This window comes from Gavialis gangeticus, unplaced genomic scaffold, assembly GCF_001723915.1.
Source record: "Gavialis gangeticus isolate Ggan-Ray unplaced genomic scaffold, GavGan_comp1, whole genome shotgun sequence".
NCBI classification, from domain to species: domain Eukaryota; kingdom Metazoa; phylum Chordata; order Crocodylia; family Gavialidae; genus Gavialis; species Gavialis gangeticus.
The window spans coordinates 94794070-94813983 of NW_017729025.1; the positions used below are offsets into that span (position 1 = coordinate 94794070).

The 19914-nt window shown below is 45.3% G+C and overlaps 1 protein-coding gene across 11 annotated transcripts in view; it reads right to left on the reverse strand.

Moving 5' to 3' along the window:
- Positions 1-19914, reverse strand: part of GPHN (gephyrin) — a 693379-nt gene that overhangs the window by 98688 nt on the left and 574777 nt on the right. For all 11 annotated transcript variants that reach the window (XM_019519214.1, XM_019519213.1, XM_019519212.1 and 8 more), the window contains one exon: positions 14104-14241. In XM_019519214.1, coding sequence (XP_019374759.1) covers positions 14104-14241 — 138 coding nt within the window. The remainder of the gene's footprint in view (positions 1-14103; positions 14242-19914) is intronic.

The following is a 19914-nucleotide window of genomic DNA, read 5'->3' on the forward strand; positions in this document are numbered from 1 at the left end:
CGATATTTGCTTTATTGCGGTGGTCTGGAACTGAACCCGCAATATCTCCGAGGTATGCCTGTACTTGATTGCTCCTGTACTGATACTCAAATATATCAACATTCAGCTGGGAGCAACTATTTATAGTATATTTTAGAATGCCTTTTTTATAATAGGGATTTGCCTTCTGTGCAATAACTGGAAAGGCACCTTTACAATGTGCATTAATGCTTCCATATGATAAAACAATGTGGAGACTAATTGATTTTCACTAGAAAGATTACTAAAAAGCTTGGGTACTTGGACTAAATGGGAAAATACACAGACATTTAACTAGATCACAAAAAAGCCAGTTTTTAGAGAACTAGGATAAATGCCCCTTCTCTTCACAGGCACTCCAAAGCCAATGCAAAAGCAGAATTCTTAATTTTAATAGGCATGCTGCATCTTTATTTTACTACTTTTCTGTATGCAAAGGCCCACCGCTTAGAGAGAGAAGTTGGACATTTTGTTCCTGGCATTCTGCCACAAGATATTTGGATGAACGAATGTCCAGCCAGGAGCTGGAAAGCATTTAGTTAAGAATAGGGAAAGAAATAGAAATGATTGCTGAAGAGAAGCACGAAGTGAAGAGAAGCGAAGCAAGCCAGCACTTAAAGGACACTCTCAAATAAATTTTTCACTTTCCTTTGTTTGCAGTCTCCTCTAAAAACGTCTTTATTTTACTGATTTTGGCTAATTTTGATTTTAAGACAAAGTTGTGAAATTTTTTTTGTGTCATCGTATTATGCATCCCCATGATCACAGCTTTCTGGGGGTAACAGAAAAAAGAAAATTACTTCTAATTTTGCTTCTTTGAAGATGTCATTCCAGTATGATTTTCATTTTGGGGTCTTAATTTTTCTAATGCAGGTTTCGTTTAAAAAAAAAATCACACTACTGTTAAGACTTTTTCCACAGCAGGGCAACAGTAGAGGCACAGAATAGTGACCTAGGCCTTGTATTAGCTGTCATGCACTATTCCCTACCCCTGCTGTCCCTCCCAACAATACAGTCTCCTGTAATGATAGGCTAATTCAAAATGATTAAAATGTTAGAAAAATATACCCTAGAGCAAAAAAGAAGCCCAGTAATATTAAGATTATACAATCTCCAAATTGTGAAGGTAGGTGGGAGGGATAATGAGCACTGTGTTGCAGTGATCTCTTCAAATGAACAGAATTGCACACAAATAACTTCCACCACTTCTGCAAGGATGCCATTAGCCCAGATTTTGGCTCCTGGGGAATATGGATTTTGAGAGGAATCCTCCCCCAAAAAGAGAGAAAGCTGCAATAAGCAGCAATAAAGCCACTGCCAATGGTGAGAACAAAAATCTTTTGTTTTTATTATATAAGAAAAGGAAGGAACACCCCCCGCTCCATAGATATCTTCTAAGTGCCCAAGCAGACTAACTGCACAAACTTGCAAAGGTAAGCAGTAATATAGGGAAAAAAGCTTCATATGACAATAGGCTAATTTAAAAAATGGACTTTTTAAAATAAGACTTCTCTGGAATGAGAACATTTGGCCTTCTTTATCTTGAAAACAATTTCTGAAAATGAAGCCTCAGAAATGGATTGGTTTCTTCCAGTATGATTTGCTGTGGAGACGAATGGGCCAGGACACTGTTCTAGATGTCTGCAATAGAGACATCTTTGGAAGGAGCAGCCAAGGTAGCCTTGTCTTGTGCTGAATGACCCTTGACAGAGCCTTCTAACTTCTGCTCAGCCAGGCCAAAAACTAAAAGGTGTACACTTGAATTTCCATTTAGACAAGCCCACTTTGTAGCTGTATGGCTTGGAGGCAAAAAGCTGGGTGGATTTTCAAAGGATTTCAGTCTTCTTCAGAGAGATTTCTTATTGCTGAATACATGGAGAAGGGTCCACTGCTTGATGTGCTCATGAGGCCATAAGCATAAATGTCATTCATACATGGAAGGATGATACTGCCCTGAGGGGAGATCTTGGTTGAGTCCAAAGCATCACCTTTTTCTCACAAGGTGCAGCATATCAAGATCAGACACTAGTGCTGAAAGTTTATGCACTCATATGCCTAAAGTATATGAGCTGATATAACTGACTCCAGAAGCATGATCTTCCATGTAAGAAATTTTAAATTCTGCAATATGGAGGGATTCAAAACAAGCTCTCCTACAGGACTGTCAAAACCAGGCCTTGCACCACAGAGAATATCTGAATCTTTATTTGTTTTTCTTTTAATATCAAGCGCTACATGGCCTTGACTGACAGGGGACTGTGAAGACACTGGTTCAACTTCACCTAATTTATGATAGACAGGAACAGCTGCCTACTTTAATCTTTATGTTAGATTCAGAGAGCTGAAATAAATAGCCACGTGGTTTTGAAGTGCCTCAAGGGAAGTGGTTACCTTGGGCCTGATTGCCCCATGCCACATGTCTTTTCCAGTGGACATGTTAGATCCTGCAGGCGTTTCAAGATGTTAGGAGAATACAACTACACAGGCAAGACTGTAGATCTCTACTGTAGTTACAGGGCTTTCGGCTAGATGAGGAAAAGTATGCTTTGTTATTGAGACTGAAGTCATGCATTCAATATTTGTAGACTGGCTTAGGCCATCTCTTACAGAGCTGTGAAGAAACTGATTTGGATCATTCTGAGGCTCTTCAGATCATCAGATATCTGTCTCTCCTGAGCGTTGACAGGACCTTTGGTAGTATGCTTTCTAAGGTTTCCAAACATACTTCTGGGTAAGACCTCCTCTTTGTGAGCCTGAAGAGGAAACCTAGGTCTATGGACTCCTATACTCCAGGTGCTGCTGGTGCAGGTCGCTGTACCATGGAGGTGATTTGTTGTACCAGTTGCTTTTAGCTATCCATTGCTATTGGAAGGCCACCTGATGGAGCAGCTGTTACTGCTGGCATTGATGTTGGCAACTGGGCTTAGCAATTAATTTGAGGAGCTGTTCCATATCTATGGATGAGAAGGAAAGTTTGACACCAGGTTTTCCTCAGTCTTTCCACCCCCATTGGCCAGGGTTAGTCCAACCCCCCAAGAGACAGGTTAGTATCATTCGTTTGCCTACATTCTTCATTGTATTGTAACAACATACTTAAAGCTGCTCCCAAGTAGTTTGTTCGCAGTGTCCCCTGATTGTTCAGGTTGGGCAAGGTCTTGTCCTTGAGTTCTCCCTCACAGGACTACTTGATTGCAGCAGAGCTCATTTTCATCTTCTGGTTCCCCCCACATGAACCAGGTTACCCTCTTTCACTCTTCTTTCTATAGGCATTGACTGGAGGACAGGTACAGTGAGGGTAGAACTAGTCTGACTCAGAAGCCCTATTTAGTCCCTTCCTGACCAAGAACAAGTTATTTTGCCCTAATCACAAGATCCTCTTTCTGTCAAACAAAGAGGGCTACTCTATCAGACAGTGACCTACTTTGTTACTAGGTAACTGCCATAGAGGGCCAACATGATAGTGGAATGCAAGTAATGAATGCTAATTCCCAAGGAATAAGAAAATCATCAACTTCTCATTCTAAACCACCCCAGTAAAGAAGTGGTGTGAGCAATGGTTCAGAATGTAAACTTGAGGAATACACTATTCACCATTCAAATAATTTTTCAGAACAGAAAATCAGGTAGCAGCAGCAGAAAGGCGTGAAGTTCACAGAGATGATGGGACAACAAAACACACAGTACAAATATTACATCTTTAGAAGAAAGGGTCTACCCCAACCTGAAATATCCCCTACAACAGGGCTGTCAAACGTAAAGCCCAGAGGCTGGATTCGGCCTCCTGAGCCATGTCAGGTGGATCATAGGGCTGGTAAAGGAGGCAGGAATTTGAGGGCAGAGTAAACAGAGGCAGCGCCTGCTGTGGAAATTCAGGGCATGGAGCCCTGTTTGGGATACATGCTGGTGATGGGAGGTGAGCGACAGCTGTGTTAACACATGTGGCTACTGCTTGTTCCAATGTCACCACGGTTGATTTCAGCCCATAAGAGCCCCATAGTCCAGATCTGGGTTAGTTTGACACCCCTGCTCTAAAGAAAAACTCCTAGTTCCTAAGGTACTGACATATCTGGGAAACAATAAATGGCTGAAGACGCAGCAAGAAAAACAGACTGCTGAGTTGTCTTAGTTCTTTCCTTTTCAAACACAGGTGAGTGTTAGGAAAGATTATTCTTAAATCCATATACAGTTATGTGATTGCCTGTCAAGAGGAATGAACTCATTGATGATGTATAGATAAATTAAATTAAGTAACACAGAAAGTATTTCCACACATGTAGTGGGGAATGTAGTAGTTGATGGCAGCTTGGGCAGAAGTGACTACATTGGTGATTGAGTTCAGGCTCCGGAGGAAAGGAAGGATGGAAAGCAGCAAAGTAAGGACCCTGGACTTCAGAAAAGCAGACTTCGACTCGCTCAGGGAACTCGTGGGTAGGATCCACTGAGAGGCCAGACTGAGGGGGAGAGGAGTCCAGGAGAGCTGGCTGTACTTTAAAGAAGCCTTACTGTGGATGCATAAACAAACCATCCCGATGCACAGAAAGACTAGCAAGCATGGCAGAAGACCAGCTTGGCTTACCAGGAAGCTCTTCAGTCAACTAAATCACAAAAAGAAAGATTGTAATAAGTGGAAACTTGGACAAATAATTGAGGAAGAATATAACAGCACTGCTCAGACATGCAGGGATGAAGGCAGGGAGGCCAAAGCGTAACTGGAGTTGCAGCTAACAAGGGATGTGAAGGGTAACAAGAAGGGTTTCTATAAGTATGTCAGTAGCAAGAGGAGGATCAGGGAAAGTGTGGGTCCATTACTAAATGAAGGAGGCAACCTTGTGACAGAGGTTGCAGAAAAGGCTGCAGTGCTCAATGCCTTTTTTGCCTCAGTCTTCATAGGCAAGGTCGGCTCCCAGACTACTGCATCTGGCAGCACAGTTTGGGGAGGTGGTGAGCAGCTCCCCATGGTGAAAGAACAGGTTAGGGACTATTTAGAAAAGCTGGATGTGTACAAGTCTATGGGGCAGCACCAGTCTATGGGTCAGTACAAATCTATCGGGATGCATCTGAGGGTGCTGAAGGAGTTGGCTGGTGTGATTGCAGAGCCACTGGCCATCGTCTTCGAAAACTCATGGTGATCAGGAGAGGTCCGGGATGCTTGCAAACATAGTGCCCATATTTAAGAAAGAGAAAAAGGAGGATCCAGGGAACTACAGGCCAGTCAGCCTCAGCTCACCTCAGTCCCTGGAAAAATCACGGAGAAGATCCTCAAGGAATCCATTTCTAAGCACTTGGAGATGAAAAGGTGATTAGGAACAGTCAGCATGGATTTACCAAGGGCAAGTCATGCCTGACCAACAGGATTGCCTTCTATGATTAGGTGACTGGCTCTGTGAATGCGGGAAGAGTGGTAGATGTACCTTGATTTTAGCAAGGCTTTTGATACAGTCTCCCACAACATTCTCACAGGAAAGCTACAGAAGTATGGGCTAGATGAATGGATAGAAAACTGGCTGGAGCATCAGGCTCAGAGAGTAGTAATCAATGGCTCGATGTCTAGTTGGCAGCTGGTATCCATGGAGTGCCCCAGGGGTTGGTCTGGGGGCTGGTTTTGTTCAGTGTCTTCATCAATGACCTAGAAGATGACATACAGCACATCCTCAGCAAGTTTGCAGACGACACCAAGTTGGGGGGAGTAGTAGATACGTTGGAGAGTAGGGCTAGGATTCAGAGTGACCTAGACAAATTGGAGGACTGGGCCAAAAGGAATCTCATGAGGTTCAACAAGGACAAATGCAAAATCTTGCACTTAGGATGGAACAGTCCCATGTACCAGTACAGGCTGGGGGCTGACTGGCTGGCCAGGAGCTGTGCAGAAAAGGATATATATATGCCAGCAGTGTGCCCTTGTTGCCAAGATGGCTAATGGCATACTGGGCTGCACTGGTAGGTGTGTTGCTAGTAGGTCAAGGGAAGTGATTATTCCCCTCTATTCAGCACTGGTGAGGCCACATCTGGAGTACTGTGTTCAGTTTTGAGCCTACCACTACACAGGAAGGATGTGGACAAATTGGAAAGAGTCCAGTGAAAGACAAAAGAAATTGTAAGGGGGCTGGGGGACATGACTATTCTGAGGAAAGACTGAGGGAACTTGGCTTATTTAGTTTAGAGAAGAGAAGACTGAGGGGGAATTCAATAGCAGCCTTCAACTACCTGAAGGGGGTTCAAAAGAGAATGGAGCTAGACTGTTCTCAGTGGTGGCAGATGACAGAACAAGGAACAATGATCTCAAGTTGCAGCAAGGGAAGTTTAGGTTAGATATTAGGAAGAATTCTCACTAGGGAGATCGTTAAAACACTGAAGCAGGTTACCCGGAGGGGTGGTGAAATCTCCATCCTTGGATGTTTTCAAGATCCACCTAGACAAAGCTTTGGCTGGGATAATTTAGCTGGGGATTTCATAGATTTCATAGACATTAGGGCTGGAAGGGACCTCAGAAGATCATCGAGTCCAGGCCCCTGCCCAAAGAGCAGGAAGTCAGGGCAGGAAGTCAGCTGGGGTCATTGGACCCTAGCAAGATAAGATAAAGATAAGATAAAGATTTCCAGCTGTAATCCCAGTCCAAAAGCCAGCTCCCCACTCCAGCCCATATACCCAGCACAGTGGGCACAGGGGGCCACCAGTTGATGCCTGGCAGAGTCAAACAGTGCTCTGGACCAGGCAAGACTCTGGTCAGGGATCTCTGGGAGAGTCCCCCAGTGGTACAGAGTTACAGTGTGAGGTCACCCAAAAAGGATTTATAGCCATAATTCCTGCCCAAAAGCCGGTTCCTTATTCAAGTCTATATACTTAGTTCAGTGGCTGGGGGGCTGTGAGTTATCAGCCTGACACAGCCACTGCACTTTGGACCAAGCCAGACTCTAGTCAGATCTCCGGGAGAGTCTCCCTACGACACAGAAAGAATTTCCAGCCATAACCCCACAGCCAAATTCAATATTCGAGCCTATATCTTTAGTACAGTGGGCATGAAGTGTTGTCAGTTGGACACCTGGTGCACACCAACTACACTTTGGGCTGGACAAGTCTCCTGTCAGGGTTCTCCAGGAGAATCCCCTGGTAGCACAGAGGCATAGTGTAGCGTGGTCTGAAAAGGCTTTCCAACTGTAATCCCAGCCCAAAAGCCAGTTCTTTATTCAAACCCATATTCTTAGTACAATGGGCATGGAGGAGGTTGTCAGTTGGTAGCCTGCTATGAATAAACCATGCTTGAGCAGGGGGCTGGACTAGGTGACCTCCTGAGGCCCCTCTCAACCTTAATTTTCTATGATTTCTATGTGGAAAGACTGAAAAATTCCCACAACATTCAGAGTTAAGTGGGTAAATGTACCCAAGTAAGCATCAGTGAATTCCTCACTTTACCAGACTGGTACTCTTCAAGGAAGAACATGGGCGTGTCTACGTGTGTGCAATTACTGTGCAGTAATCAAAATTACAGTACAGTATGGCTGTGCATCTACACATGCATGCCCATACTGCGCAGTAAATATGGTGACTTAAGCTAACTTGAGTGTAAATTTGATACCTGTATCATGCAGGTATCAAATTTACGCCCAATTATTTACTGCACAGTAATGCACATATAGACGCCTTACTGCACAGTATCGCAGGGGGCCTTCCTGCTGGATCTATCCAGCCTCTAGGGGACTCGTCTGAGCCCAGCCCCAGGGCTCCTGGCTGGCCACCTCTCGTGGCTTCAATTCGGGATTAAAGTTAGTTTCAAGTGCTGGCAGCCACGTGGCCAGAGGCTGGAGCTCCCCCAGTGGCTAAAGGGGCACATGGCAGGCTGTTTTGACCTGCGACTAAATTTAGTCCCAGGTCACCTTAATGTGTAGATGCCAGCTGATTCCCACTTACTGCACAGTAAATTTAAGCTGATGTAAATGCATGTGTAGACATGTCCAGTATAACACAGTTCTACTTTATTAAATGTAGACAACCACTCTGATACTTTAAAACAGGAAACAAACATAGCAGGTATCACTGAAAAGCCTTTAGATTTATTCTGTTGAGACTCCTGTAATGTCAGACAGAAATGATTTTCTATCACATGAAAAATATAAAAAAGGTTAGGCTCTGCCCTCTGATAAACTATTTGTTTTGAAAGGCAGTGAGAGTAACACACAAAACTGAAATCTAGGTATTGCTTCTCAAGCAGAGTCCAGAGTTCCCACCTTGCAATATAAAGGTGTGCCCCACCAAAATATCAGCTATGTATAATGTGACCTCAAGGAGAGATGCTCCACTGCTTTATGATTCCTCTACAGAACAATTTTCAAATAGTCAATCAGAAGCAATGCAAGGACCTGGAATTATAAAGCTATGTGTCTACTAAAAGACCTATAAATATAGGTCCTCTTGTTCCAACATGTGTCAAGCACTGTAAAGAACTGAAACCCACATAATGTTGTGCCCTCCAAGTATGATTAATAATTAAGTTTGCCAAGGCACTAAATACTAAATAAAAAAAAAAAATAAAATTGCAGTGATTCAAAATTCATCCAATTTCTTCCATGGATTCCAGAGACCATTAATATGGTCCCACAGTTTTGGAAGAGAGGAATGTTCAATTTCTGAGCCTTAAGAACAAACAATCAATGTTTAATGACAGCTTTAGTAGTTGTGAAGATGTCCTGGTTTCATAACTTGAAGTATCTAATTTTATTAAATAGAAATTTATCCATATATCAAATTAAAGCTTAACTTTTCTTAACAATTTCTTAACACATTTGTGGCCAAACCAGGCACCCTTCAATTTATGTGCTGAACAAAAAACTGGGCATATATAAGCACCCTAAAAGAAGTCTGGTGTCCTGGACATGCAAGTGGTGAAAATGAAAGCCTTTAAGGAATGCCATATATCTGAGGCAAATTAAAGATGTGTGTTGGTGTAATTCAGTTTGAGACTTTATTATACTAACAAAGTTACAGTTTTGGATAAACTGCACTTTTGTGTGTATGCTTACATTTTATGAGTCAACAACTCCACATTTAGGATGAAGCAAGGATTTATTTGGGTGATATCTTTTATTGCGCCAACTGCATAGTTGGGATAGAGTTAGACAAGTTTTGAATGCACGGCATTCTTCTTCAGGTCCATTCATGAAACCTCCAAGTCGCTGCTTTACCAAGTATTCCTTCAGGTGACCTGAAGAAGAATGCTTTGCATTTGAAAGCTTGTCTAACTCTATCCCAACTATACAGTTGGCCCAATAAAAGATATCACACTAAGAAATCCTTGCCTCTTGCATAATTCCTGGACCATCATAACTACATCACTCTAACACTATAGTTAGGATGGTTTTCTCAGGTCTTTGCTATTGGCTTATTATCCTATCAAATCAAACAATTGGTTCACTACTTTTATGTTGTGATGTGGATCTCTACATTTATACTACATAGTTCAAGAATGCCAGGCATTGAAGCTTTTGACCTTAGACAATAGAATAAAAAGATGACAACACTTAACTGGTATTTCGTTTCTGTCAGGGAGAAAGCCTCAGTGGCTTAGTTCTGTGGGACAACTGTATAAGTCCTAGGTGAACAGAATCTCATTTGGGATCAGTATTTTGAGTCTTCAAAATAATCAAGTTTCAAATTTGAATGAAGATTATGTATAGATACTCCAAACTTTAATCTGTTCCTAGTCTGAAGGCTCTCTCTACCAGCCAGCATCTCCGTGAAAGAGCAAGCAGTCTGGCAGCTAGCTTTCACATATAAATTCAGATGTCCAACCAGCAAATGACTGGAGACCTCCCGACAACTGGGATTATCATGAGTTTGATGGAGTGAAAGTAGAGCAGCAGTCAGGTTATGATGAAAGAATGGAGCAATGGCAGGGTGGGGTCCCCACTAATGGCAGAGCAGAGACCAAGGGAAGGATTGGGTTGACTAGGTGAAGAGGAGGAGAGTGCTAGAGTGGCCTCTGCATTGAACTGGAGCTGGACAGGTAGGAAGAGAGGAGTAAGTGAAGAAACAGAAATAGAATAGAGTAGATTAGAGCAAATAATTGCTCCAACTGAACCTTTAAGCTCAGTCTGAAAAAGGGGTGAACAGTCCCACAAGGAGAGGTTACAGGGCAACAGAACACAATATGGAGGGGGTCCAGCTGCAATTGGAGCACCTTACCCATGTTATGCACACCCACATAAACAAATGGTCTCTTCTAATTTAATTTGCATGTTGCTTTTCCACAGTGTATGAGTAGTCATTTATTCTTTAGAGTTCTATTGAAATTTGTAAGGTAAGACCTGAAAGCTACAATTTATTCCTAGCATCTCCTTTACATGATCTCTACAACTATCAGTCTAGCACTTTTCACCAGTATTATTTTTATTTTAAGAAGAAATGCTCTCGGGGAACGAAGTCTTGCATTTAAGTAGATGAAATATTAATATCAGCTATCATGAAGATAACAACATCAATGATGCTGAACACTGTTCAGTATTGAAAACTACTCTGTGAATTAAATGTTTTGGCCTACATTCCATTTGCCTCTAAGATATTTAAGCAACTTACATGACTCCTACATATACAAGTCACTAGGCATGATCCTATTCCATCCCACTCACCAACCAAAGGACCAATGAAATAAGTGGAGAAAAAAACAGGCTGTTTGATACGAGGAGGAGGGCCAGTCTAACTTTTATTGTAGCCTGGTAGTAAGGACACTTGCTCAAAAGCAGGAGACTGCATTATAGACCCTATTTCGCTACAGGGTGTTTGAATATACTTCTCACACTTCCCAGGAAGTGCTCTAACTACTGAGCTATGAGGTAGCCAGGGCTGGTGGCATCCTGTCCCCTTCCTCTTGAAGCTGGTGCACTTTAGAACAGGGGCGGGCAATTATTTCGGGTGGAGGACCACTTACTGAGTTTTGGCAAGCTGTCAAGGGCTGCATGGGTAGTCCTGCCCCTTAACAGGTCCCCACACCCTGGTCGCAATCTTGGGACTGGAAGCCCTGCCCCATTAACCTCTGACCTTTGCCACCAGAAAGCCCTCCCTTGCCCCTGGAAGTACTCCATTGGGGAAAAGGGCTTGCCATCTTAGAGGGAAAAACAAATTATACATTCAAAATCAAACACCTATAATAATATATTTTAATTTTAAAAATATATTTTGTCTTGATTTGTGTGCATTTGTGCTGTATATGTAGAAGTGATTGCATAATAGCTCAAAATGCAGTCTTACTCGTATATTGTGTGGGGTGTGCAGGAGTGTTGGGGGGTATGGGTGGGTGTGGGGTTTGTAGGGAGCTGTGGGTGGGTGGGTATGTGGATTTGTGGGGATGGGTGTGTGTGGGGATGGTATTGTGGGTATGGGAGCCACGGGATGCAGAGTGGCCGGCAGGTGGGCAGGAAAGTGGGGAAAGCAGTAGTGGGGATGGGAGGCCTACACCAATGTCCCAGGACCAGCACGGCCCAGAGCGTGGGGTGCAGGCTGGCAGGGGTCTATGGCAGGGGTTCCCAACCTTTTTATACTGTGGGCTTGCAAACTATATAATTTACAGATTTAAATTTACTTTACATGTTTAAATTTAATTTTTATGGGGTGGGGGCAGGGTTGCGAGGAACAGATTGGGTTGGGGCACTGGGGGACCCTGCAGGAGAAGGGGCTGAGCAGGTGGTGGCTCAGGGGGACACAGGTGAGACTGCCCAGGAAGAAGGGGCTCTGTTGCCTTTCCTAGGAGCAAGCAGCAGAGCTGTCTCCCTGTCCTTTGCTCTAGGCATTTCCCTGCCCACATCCCCTTGCTCCCAGCCATGGGTGGGGCTGGAGGGTACTGCCCGGCCCAGTGTGGGCCCTGGTACCTGGTGCACTTTACTGGGCGCAGCCATGGAGATGGGAGTGGCATGGGGCACACAGAGCCAGCTACCTCTTTCCTGGGGCTGCCCTGCTGCCTGCATGTGACTGCCAGTGGAGGAAGCCATGGCTCAGTGGTTGTGAACCCCTGGTCTATGGAGTCGGGCTGGGCTGCGTCAACAGGAAGAGAGTGCAGCTGGCCCGGCTCCATAGAGCCCCTGCCAGCTGGGACCCCACGCTCCTGCTGCCTTGCTCTGGGCCCTACCGGTGCTGGCCCTGGGTGAATGGCACAGGCTCCGTGCTCCTGTCTGGATGCCATGCGCCCACTCACTCCTAGCCCCACGGTACAGTGGGGATGATTGTGAGAATCCCTGACCCTGTGCTCACCTGTCTGGGATGAGCAGCGGTGGCGGTGAACAAAATGGTGCTCAGCGTGGTGGAAAAGCACACATCCACACTGTCAGCACTCCCTGCTGCAGCTGGTCGGAGTCCACACAGGGCTGCTTGTGCCTGCTCTCCATTGCCACCACAGGATGCCGGTGACGCCACATGTTGGCTCTCGCCAGCTGCAGCAGGGTGCGCCAGCAGCAGGGAGTGGAGGCCGCTTTTCCCCCATGCTGAGCACCAGTTTGTTCCCCACTGCTGCTGCTAGCTTGGGCCCCACATTGGCTCTGATCTCACCTGTCAAGCTGAGCGGCAGCAACAGCTGGGCACAAACTGCTGCTGGGGCAGAGGAAAGCAGCTCCTCCCGCTTGTCGCCACCGGGCAGTGTTTGCTGTGGCCACCCGCCCAGAACCTGCGCCACACTAGGCTGTGGTGTGGTTCCTTCACCACCGCTTGTGAGCTGTGGCTGTGTGGAGCAGCCACAGGGCAGCTCACAAGTGGCAGTGAAGGATATGTACCACAGCTTAGTGTGGCGTGGGCTCCAGGTGGGCGGCTGCAGCAAACACTGCCCAGTAGCAGCAGGAGGGAGGAAGCTCTTTCCTCTGCCCCAGCAGCAGTTTGTTCTCAGCTGCTGCTGCCGCTCAGCCTAACAGGTGAACCTGGAGCTGTCATGGGGCCCAGGCTAGCAGCAGTGACGGGAAACAAACTGGTGTTCAGCGCAGGGGAAAAGTGGCGCCCTGCCTCCGGCACTCCCTGCTGAAGCTGCTTGTAGCCCACGTGGGGTTGCCTGTGCCTGCTCTCTGTTGCCACTGCTGCCCCACGGGGCTCCAGTAATGTGGCAGAGAGGCAGGCAGCCCTGTGTGGGTTCTGGCCAGCTGCAGCAGAGAGCACTAGTGGTCAGGGGGCGGCTTTTCTCTTGTGCTGAGCACCAGTTCGTTCCCCGCTGCTGCTGCTCATCCTGGATGGGGTCAGGGCTGCTCGTGGTTGTACCTGCCTGTACCACAGGGCTAAGGCAGGCGGGGCTGGGAGTGAGCAGATGCATGGCAGCCCAACAGGAGCATGGGGCCCTTGTTGGTGGCCCAGGGCCAGTGGTGGTAGCGCCCAGAACAAGGTGGCGGGAGTGTGGGCTCCTGGCTGGCAGGGGCTCTATGGAGCTGGGCTGGCTCCCCTCTTTCCCTGCTGGGGCAGCCCAGCCCAGCTCCATAGAGCCCTGCCAGCCCATGCCCCACACTCCTGCTGCCCCACTCTGGATCCTGCCGGTGCTGGCCCTGGGGCCCTGGCATGGGACCTGGGGCCCCGACATAGGCCCTGTGCTCCCGCATACTTCCACCCCCATGGCCATTCCCGTTCTTACCTGAATCTCCTGCTCTGGTGCAGGGAGGTGCAAACATCCCCATGGTCCCAGACTAGAAGACCCTGCTGGGCAGGGGCTTCTGGCTAGGGGGTGGGCCTTGCTATTGCAGGAGTCTGCTGTGGCTTTCCCTGAGTCCTACTGCCCCTGGCTGTTGTCATCTTTGACAGGCAGCTAGGGGCAGATAAATATTAATTTTCCAAATTTTGGGGGGCCCTGGGGGGTGGACAGAATGGCCTGGTGGACTGGATTTGGCCCGCAGGCCATATTTTCCCCACCCCTGCTCTAGAAAGAAATGCAAATATCACAGCATCAGAAAGATAGTATGCAAGATGGTCCAACTCCTAGGAAAGAGGGCACTTCCCTGGAAGGGAGGGATCCCTGAATTCTGGCCTCTGTTCCCATACTCTTACCAATTACTAGAAATTCAAGTACTAATAACTGATATAATAGAAGTAACTACCTAACCCAAATGAAATAAAACCCAACCATTTGTGAAGTACCTCGGTAATTGATGATTTCTGTTCCAAGCACTGGAGTCATCTCTAGGACTGTGATGAAGGCTTTGTCCATAGATGTAAGAGGAAATGGCGACATGCGGTGTCTTCTTGCCACCTTGGTAATGTCAACAGCACTGTGACCTACAGAGGGAGAGTATCTAGTTTAAAAAAATAATCCCTGACATTTTCCTTGGGAGTGCCATAGGATGAATTAGATGTATTACAGCTACTGTCTTTCAGAAGAATCATATTATGTTTTACAAATTGCATAAGGGCAGCACCTTGTTTATCCCTGAAATGCAGTACTTTCACCTATGAGATGAATTACAGCAGCTGTTAAACACTGCATAGCCATTTAGGAAATTAAAGGAATTAATATGTATTTTATAAAGTTGAAATAGGGCTACTATCCCTGCTCCTAGAAAACATGCTTTAGAAGCTTTAGTGACCACAACAAGTCATTACATCACCATTATGTAATGCCCGAAAGAAAGTGTAGCATTTGACCCCCTGTATCATGATTTGAACATGTTCCAGATCTTGGAGCTAGTTAGCATTAGAGGCAACCTACTCTGATGGTTCTGTTCCTCCCATACAGACTACACCCATAGCAGTGTGATAGGTGAATATAATTCAACAATCAGGGCCCCTGACTCTGTGGTTCCATACTTTCTTTTCTCTCCTTCCCTCATTTAATATACATATTTACACTTTTAGCCTTAAATTTTAACAAGCGGCAGATGGTACTGAACAACATACACTGACTTCATCTTAAATACAAATCACATCTTTTCCCTAGATATTCGAAAGCATAATAAAATCAGCAATTGCACAACTCGAAGTGGCTAAAGTTAAATCCAAGAAAATGTGTAGAGCTTGGTACTTTGATGTGGTAGCCAGCAGTATTCCACACCAATTCATTGTTCTTAAAAGACAGTCTGCCACTCATGCATGTTAACACCAACTTCTACTTGATAGACACTCAGGGCTCCTATGCACATGCAGGGAGGTTACTCTGATGCACTGTCATTCCAGCACGTCAGAGCAGACTCGATTAATTGAGTCTGCTGAAGTGTGGAAATTAACGTGCTCCAGCTGCCTCCAGCATCATGTGTATCAGCATCCCCATGCTGAAAAACAGCGGTGGGGCACTTTAAACTAAAGCTTGTTTGATGAGTATTAGTTCAAGCACTCCTGCTGCTTTTTTCAGCACAGGGACACTGATACACATGACAGTTCAGGCACTGTAATTATCATGGCTCTTGGAGCTGTGCTCATTAACATTCCCCCGCCCCCCTCACCCAGAGCATGTCTATAAACACCCCAAATGCCATATTTTCTCACATACTGCACACCCGAAATAAGACACATACTTTGATGTTTTGGAAAACAATGTAGAAAAAAAAACATTTTTCCAGAGCACTGGCCAACTGTGCCACATAGAATAAGTACTCCTGGAAACATAGTGTCCAGGAAGTGTGGCATCCTAGGAGACAGTCTGGGTGATGCAGCAGGAACTTCCTGGTGTCACAGAATGGCAAAAAAGCTAGGTCCCAGACTCTTTCAAGGGCAGCATCAAGACTGTTTCATTTTAGTTTTTATATGAATTCCTGTAAAGAATAAAGTGTTGCTTCTGTCTCACAAACCTCAACAAGACCGTATAGATTACAAGCACCAGCTCACTTGCCCTGAGACAGCTCAGTTGTGTCTTCTGGCATGATGGTGGGAGGGTTAAAACAGGATTCTGCCCCTTATGCTTGCTGAGCCAGGAAGAAGTGGCATCCATTTTGACAGCCAGAACAAGCAGACAGTGTGCTCTAATATACTTGTTTATTTCTATACTAGCAAAGAAAAATCAGCTTTTCCACTCAGGGCATGAATCCCAATTCTGGGGAAAGGGTGCATGTGATATGTGAGTAAATATGATAGTAGTAGCAGTAGTAGTAGTAGGAGTAGTAGTAGGAGTATTTGTTGTATTACTATAACACTCAAGGGTACTCATCATGGACCTCTCTGTACAAACACAGAACAAAAAGATAGTCCCTGTCTAAGAAAGCTTATAATCTATGATAAAAACACCAGATGGATACAGATGGGCCCCTGTTCCCTGCCGTGGAGCATAAGGAGACAAATATCAGCATGATGGGCAGTGGTCTTAAACCAAAGGCAGCCTACCTATGGTCAAGCTTTTTGTAGGCATTGCAGAAAGGAGAGTTTTAATGATGGTAGATTTGCAGAGATTTATAAGTAGCTCCCCCCAAGTATGAGGGATTGCATACAAGAAAGCACAACATGTTGGTTTGAAAATCAAACAGATATCACGGACAGACTGGTGACAGGAGTTGACCTCTCAGGACTAAATGAGAGATGACTAGAAGAATGGCAATAAGTGAAGGGCTTTGAAAGTAAAGATAAGTAGGATACTTTTGGGAATGGCCAAAGAAAAAGTTACAAGGTATGCTAGGGTATGAACTTACAGTGCATCAGCTATTTCACAGTAACTGCCCACATGCAAACTTTTACCATGAGGTAAGCATGAGAAAACTTACTCCACTTTTACTGAGAAGCAAACTATCTGGAATTTATTTTAGTGCATCTATGTGCACATGAGCAATTACTATGGAGTAGCTGATGCACTGTTAATTCATATCCTGACCTCTTTGTATAGTCATAGCCATTGATGCTATAGAGAAACATTTGATGCATGCCAGTGAGGGAAGTGCCAATGTCAAAGCAACAGCCTAAGAAAATGATTTTGTAGCAGCATTATGGATGAATGTATGTAGGGAAGATTGTTTTTCTGAAGCCCAGACATACAGGTCTCATAATAACAGAAACAGGAGATGATAAAAACCTTGGACAAGAGTTTAGGTGGTGTAGATGGACAGGAAAGGCTGTATCTTAGAAATATTATGCAGAAAGTATCTACGAGATTTAGATCCAGCCTGAAAGTAAGCACCTCCAGAGCATTCCAAATTATTGATGGTGCCTTGCCTATACACATGAGTGAAAGTCAGGATGGTGATAGTGATCACCAGGGATCCTAGTTTTCCAGGGGAAAAAAAAGCAGAAAATCTCCATGTAAAAAACACAAAAATCTGCATTTTTCCATGACCTAACAAAATCGTAGTGGTATCCCATGATGAAAGGCATCATTTCTGCTCTTGGCCAATCAGCAGTGTGCCCTGCTGTCCCCTCACTGATTGGCTGAGAGGCAAAAACCATGGCAAAAATAAAAGAGAGCAGAAATGGCACCCCCCCCCCATGGGATGCTGCTGTACTTTTGGTAGGTTGCAGAAAAACATGGATTTTGCATTTTTCTGCGGTGAATGGAAAACTAGGATCCCTGGTGGTCACAATGTTTGAGAAAAGAGGTTGGAAGGAAGTGGTTTTAGCCATGTGGACCTTGATCTGATACTTAGTCATCCACAAGGAAATGTCATTGACAGACCAAGATTTTAATTTAGGTAGATAGAAATAGATCTGGAATATGGAGGTAGATCGGTGAGTTCTTCACCTAGAAATGGTAGTAGAATGTGACTTCGGAAATGGACTTGCTCAGATATAAGATGTAAAGGGAGGAAAGAAAGGGCCCAAAGAAAGCTAGAGCAAAAAGCATGTTCAATGAACTTACAGATGAAAGAAAGAATGTAGACCCATATTTGTACTAGTAAAGGCTAAAGTTATAATTTTGTAACAATGGGAGAGACTAAAAATCATGCTGAATTGTGACAAAAAACAGCAAAAGAAGAATGAGAGACTAAAGAGGAGTAACAGTGGGTGTCAGGAAATCAACATGAAATGGAAATGTGTCATTGGGGTATGCAGAGGACCTAGGGCGGGGGGCACCCAGGGCGGGGGGCAGGAGCATGGGGCCTGTGCTGGGGTGTGGGACCCATGCCAAGGCCAGTGGAAGCCTGCACCCAAAACAGGGCAGCAGGAGCACCGGTGCCCGGGCTGGAGGGGGTGGGAGGTGTGGGGAGAAGCAGTGGCAACAGAGGCAAGTAGCACGGGGCCCGTGCCAGTGCCCAGGGCCAGGGCCAGGGCTGGTGGGGGCCGGTGCCCAGAGTGGGGCAGCAGTAGTGCCAGTGCCTGGGCTGGCATGTGGGGCCAGAGAGGTCGGCAGGCAGGCAAGGTAGGTGGGGAGAGGCGGCAGTAGTGAGAAGCAGTGAGGGGACGCTGGGCATGAGCGTGGGACCTGTGCCAGTGCCCAGGGCCAGGACTGGCGGTGGCCCAGAGCGGAGCAGCAGGAGCACAGGCCCAGGCTGGTACATGGGGCTGGAGTGCTGGCAGGTGGGTGGGGGAGTGGGGAGAGGTGGCAGCAGGGCAGGCAGTAACCAATTAATCTCTATTTACATTTATTTCTATAGGGAAATGGGTTTCAATTAGTGCGGTTTCGCTTTGCACTCAGTTTTTCTGGAACCAATTAAGAGCACTAAGCGGGGGTTTCCTGTATCCAGAAGATTATTCCTCATTCCATCAGACAAACCTGCTATGGTGATCCATGTGCATCTGTGATTCAGGTTTGATATGTACAGTTACACAAAGAACTTTGGAATCAAAGTTAAAGCTACTAGAGAAAAAAAGTTTTCCTGTGGCAGGGATTAGAGACAGGAAGAGTTGCAGGGGGGAAAGGGTGTGGCACAGTAACGGCTCCTCTACTGATTCTGGGCTTGGACCTAAGTATAAGTGAAATTTGGGACATAATCCCCTACAAAGGCAACAGATCTCAAGTGCTGCCTCTAACTGTTATGTGAGCCAGGGGAAGAAATGAAGGCATCTTGAACTGCAAAGGCAGTTCAAGCACAAAGGAATCTCTTGGCTATGCTGTTGGCAGTAGAGTAGAAAGACAAAGGTCCACCTGGGGCTGTCATGCCCTCCCTCCCACCCCTGCCGCTAGTTGCTAATAGCAAGTGATCTTACCAGACTGCTTTTGTCAATTTGACCTCAGAATGTTCTGACTCTCAGCAGGCTGGTTGCTTGCTCCATCCTCCCCTAACCCCCTTCTTCAGTTTCTCTACTGTCAGCTTCAATCTCCTTGCTTTCTATGTTCATCTCAATCTTTTCATCCTTCCTCCGTGTCTACCATCTCTTCTTTCTTCCTCCCACTCAGCTGTTCTGTTAACTCATTCCCATCTGCTTTCCCATCACCCCACACTGATCTATAATAGGTTTAAAAGATAAAATACAACATAAATGCTGTACTAAATTTGGTTTCACAAACCTGTTCACTTGCAATAATATTATCTGTTATCAGTAGCAGAGATTAGGGATTTAAATAATGCATGATTTTATCTCCACAAGGTCCCCAGAGCTACCAAACTATCCTATCTGTTGCTGTATGTTCCTTTTCTTTTTAACTAAAGGTATTTTGAAGCAAAAGATAGTATTTCCACTGTGCTCTCCTGTGAAAGTACTTTATAAGCACACTGCCAAGAAGCCCCATTTTCTCCAAGGAGGATGATGATGAATCAGTGTAGTAATGACTGTGCACAAAGCTCCCTTCAACATGGATGCACCCTCACTCACATGTGTTATGTCGTACCTCATTTATTAACTAAGTTCTATAGCAAACACAGTCCCTGTCTTTAAGAAGAGGGAAAAGAAAGAACCAGGGAATTACTGATGAGTCACCCAACTTTGACACCTGGAAGTATACTAGAACAAATTATTAAATAATTAATTTATAAGCATTTTGAGCATAATAAAAGGATAAGAACAAGACAACATGGATTTGCCAAGGACAATGAGGTCAAACCAATCTAATTTCCTACCTTCACAGGAAAACTGGCTTCATGGATAAGAGGGAAGTAG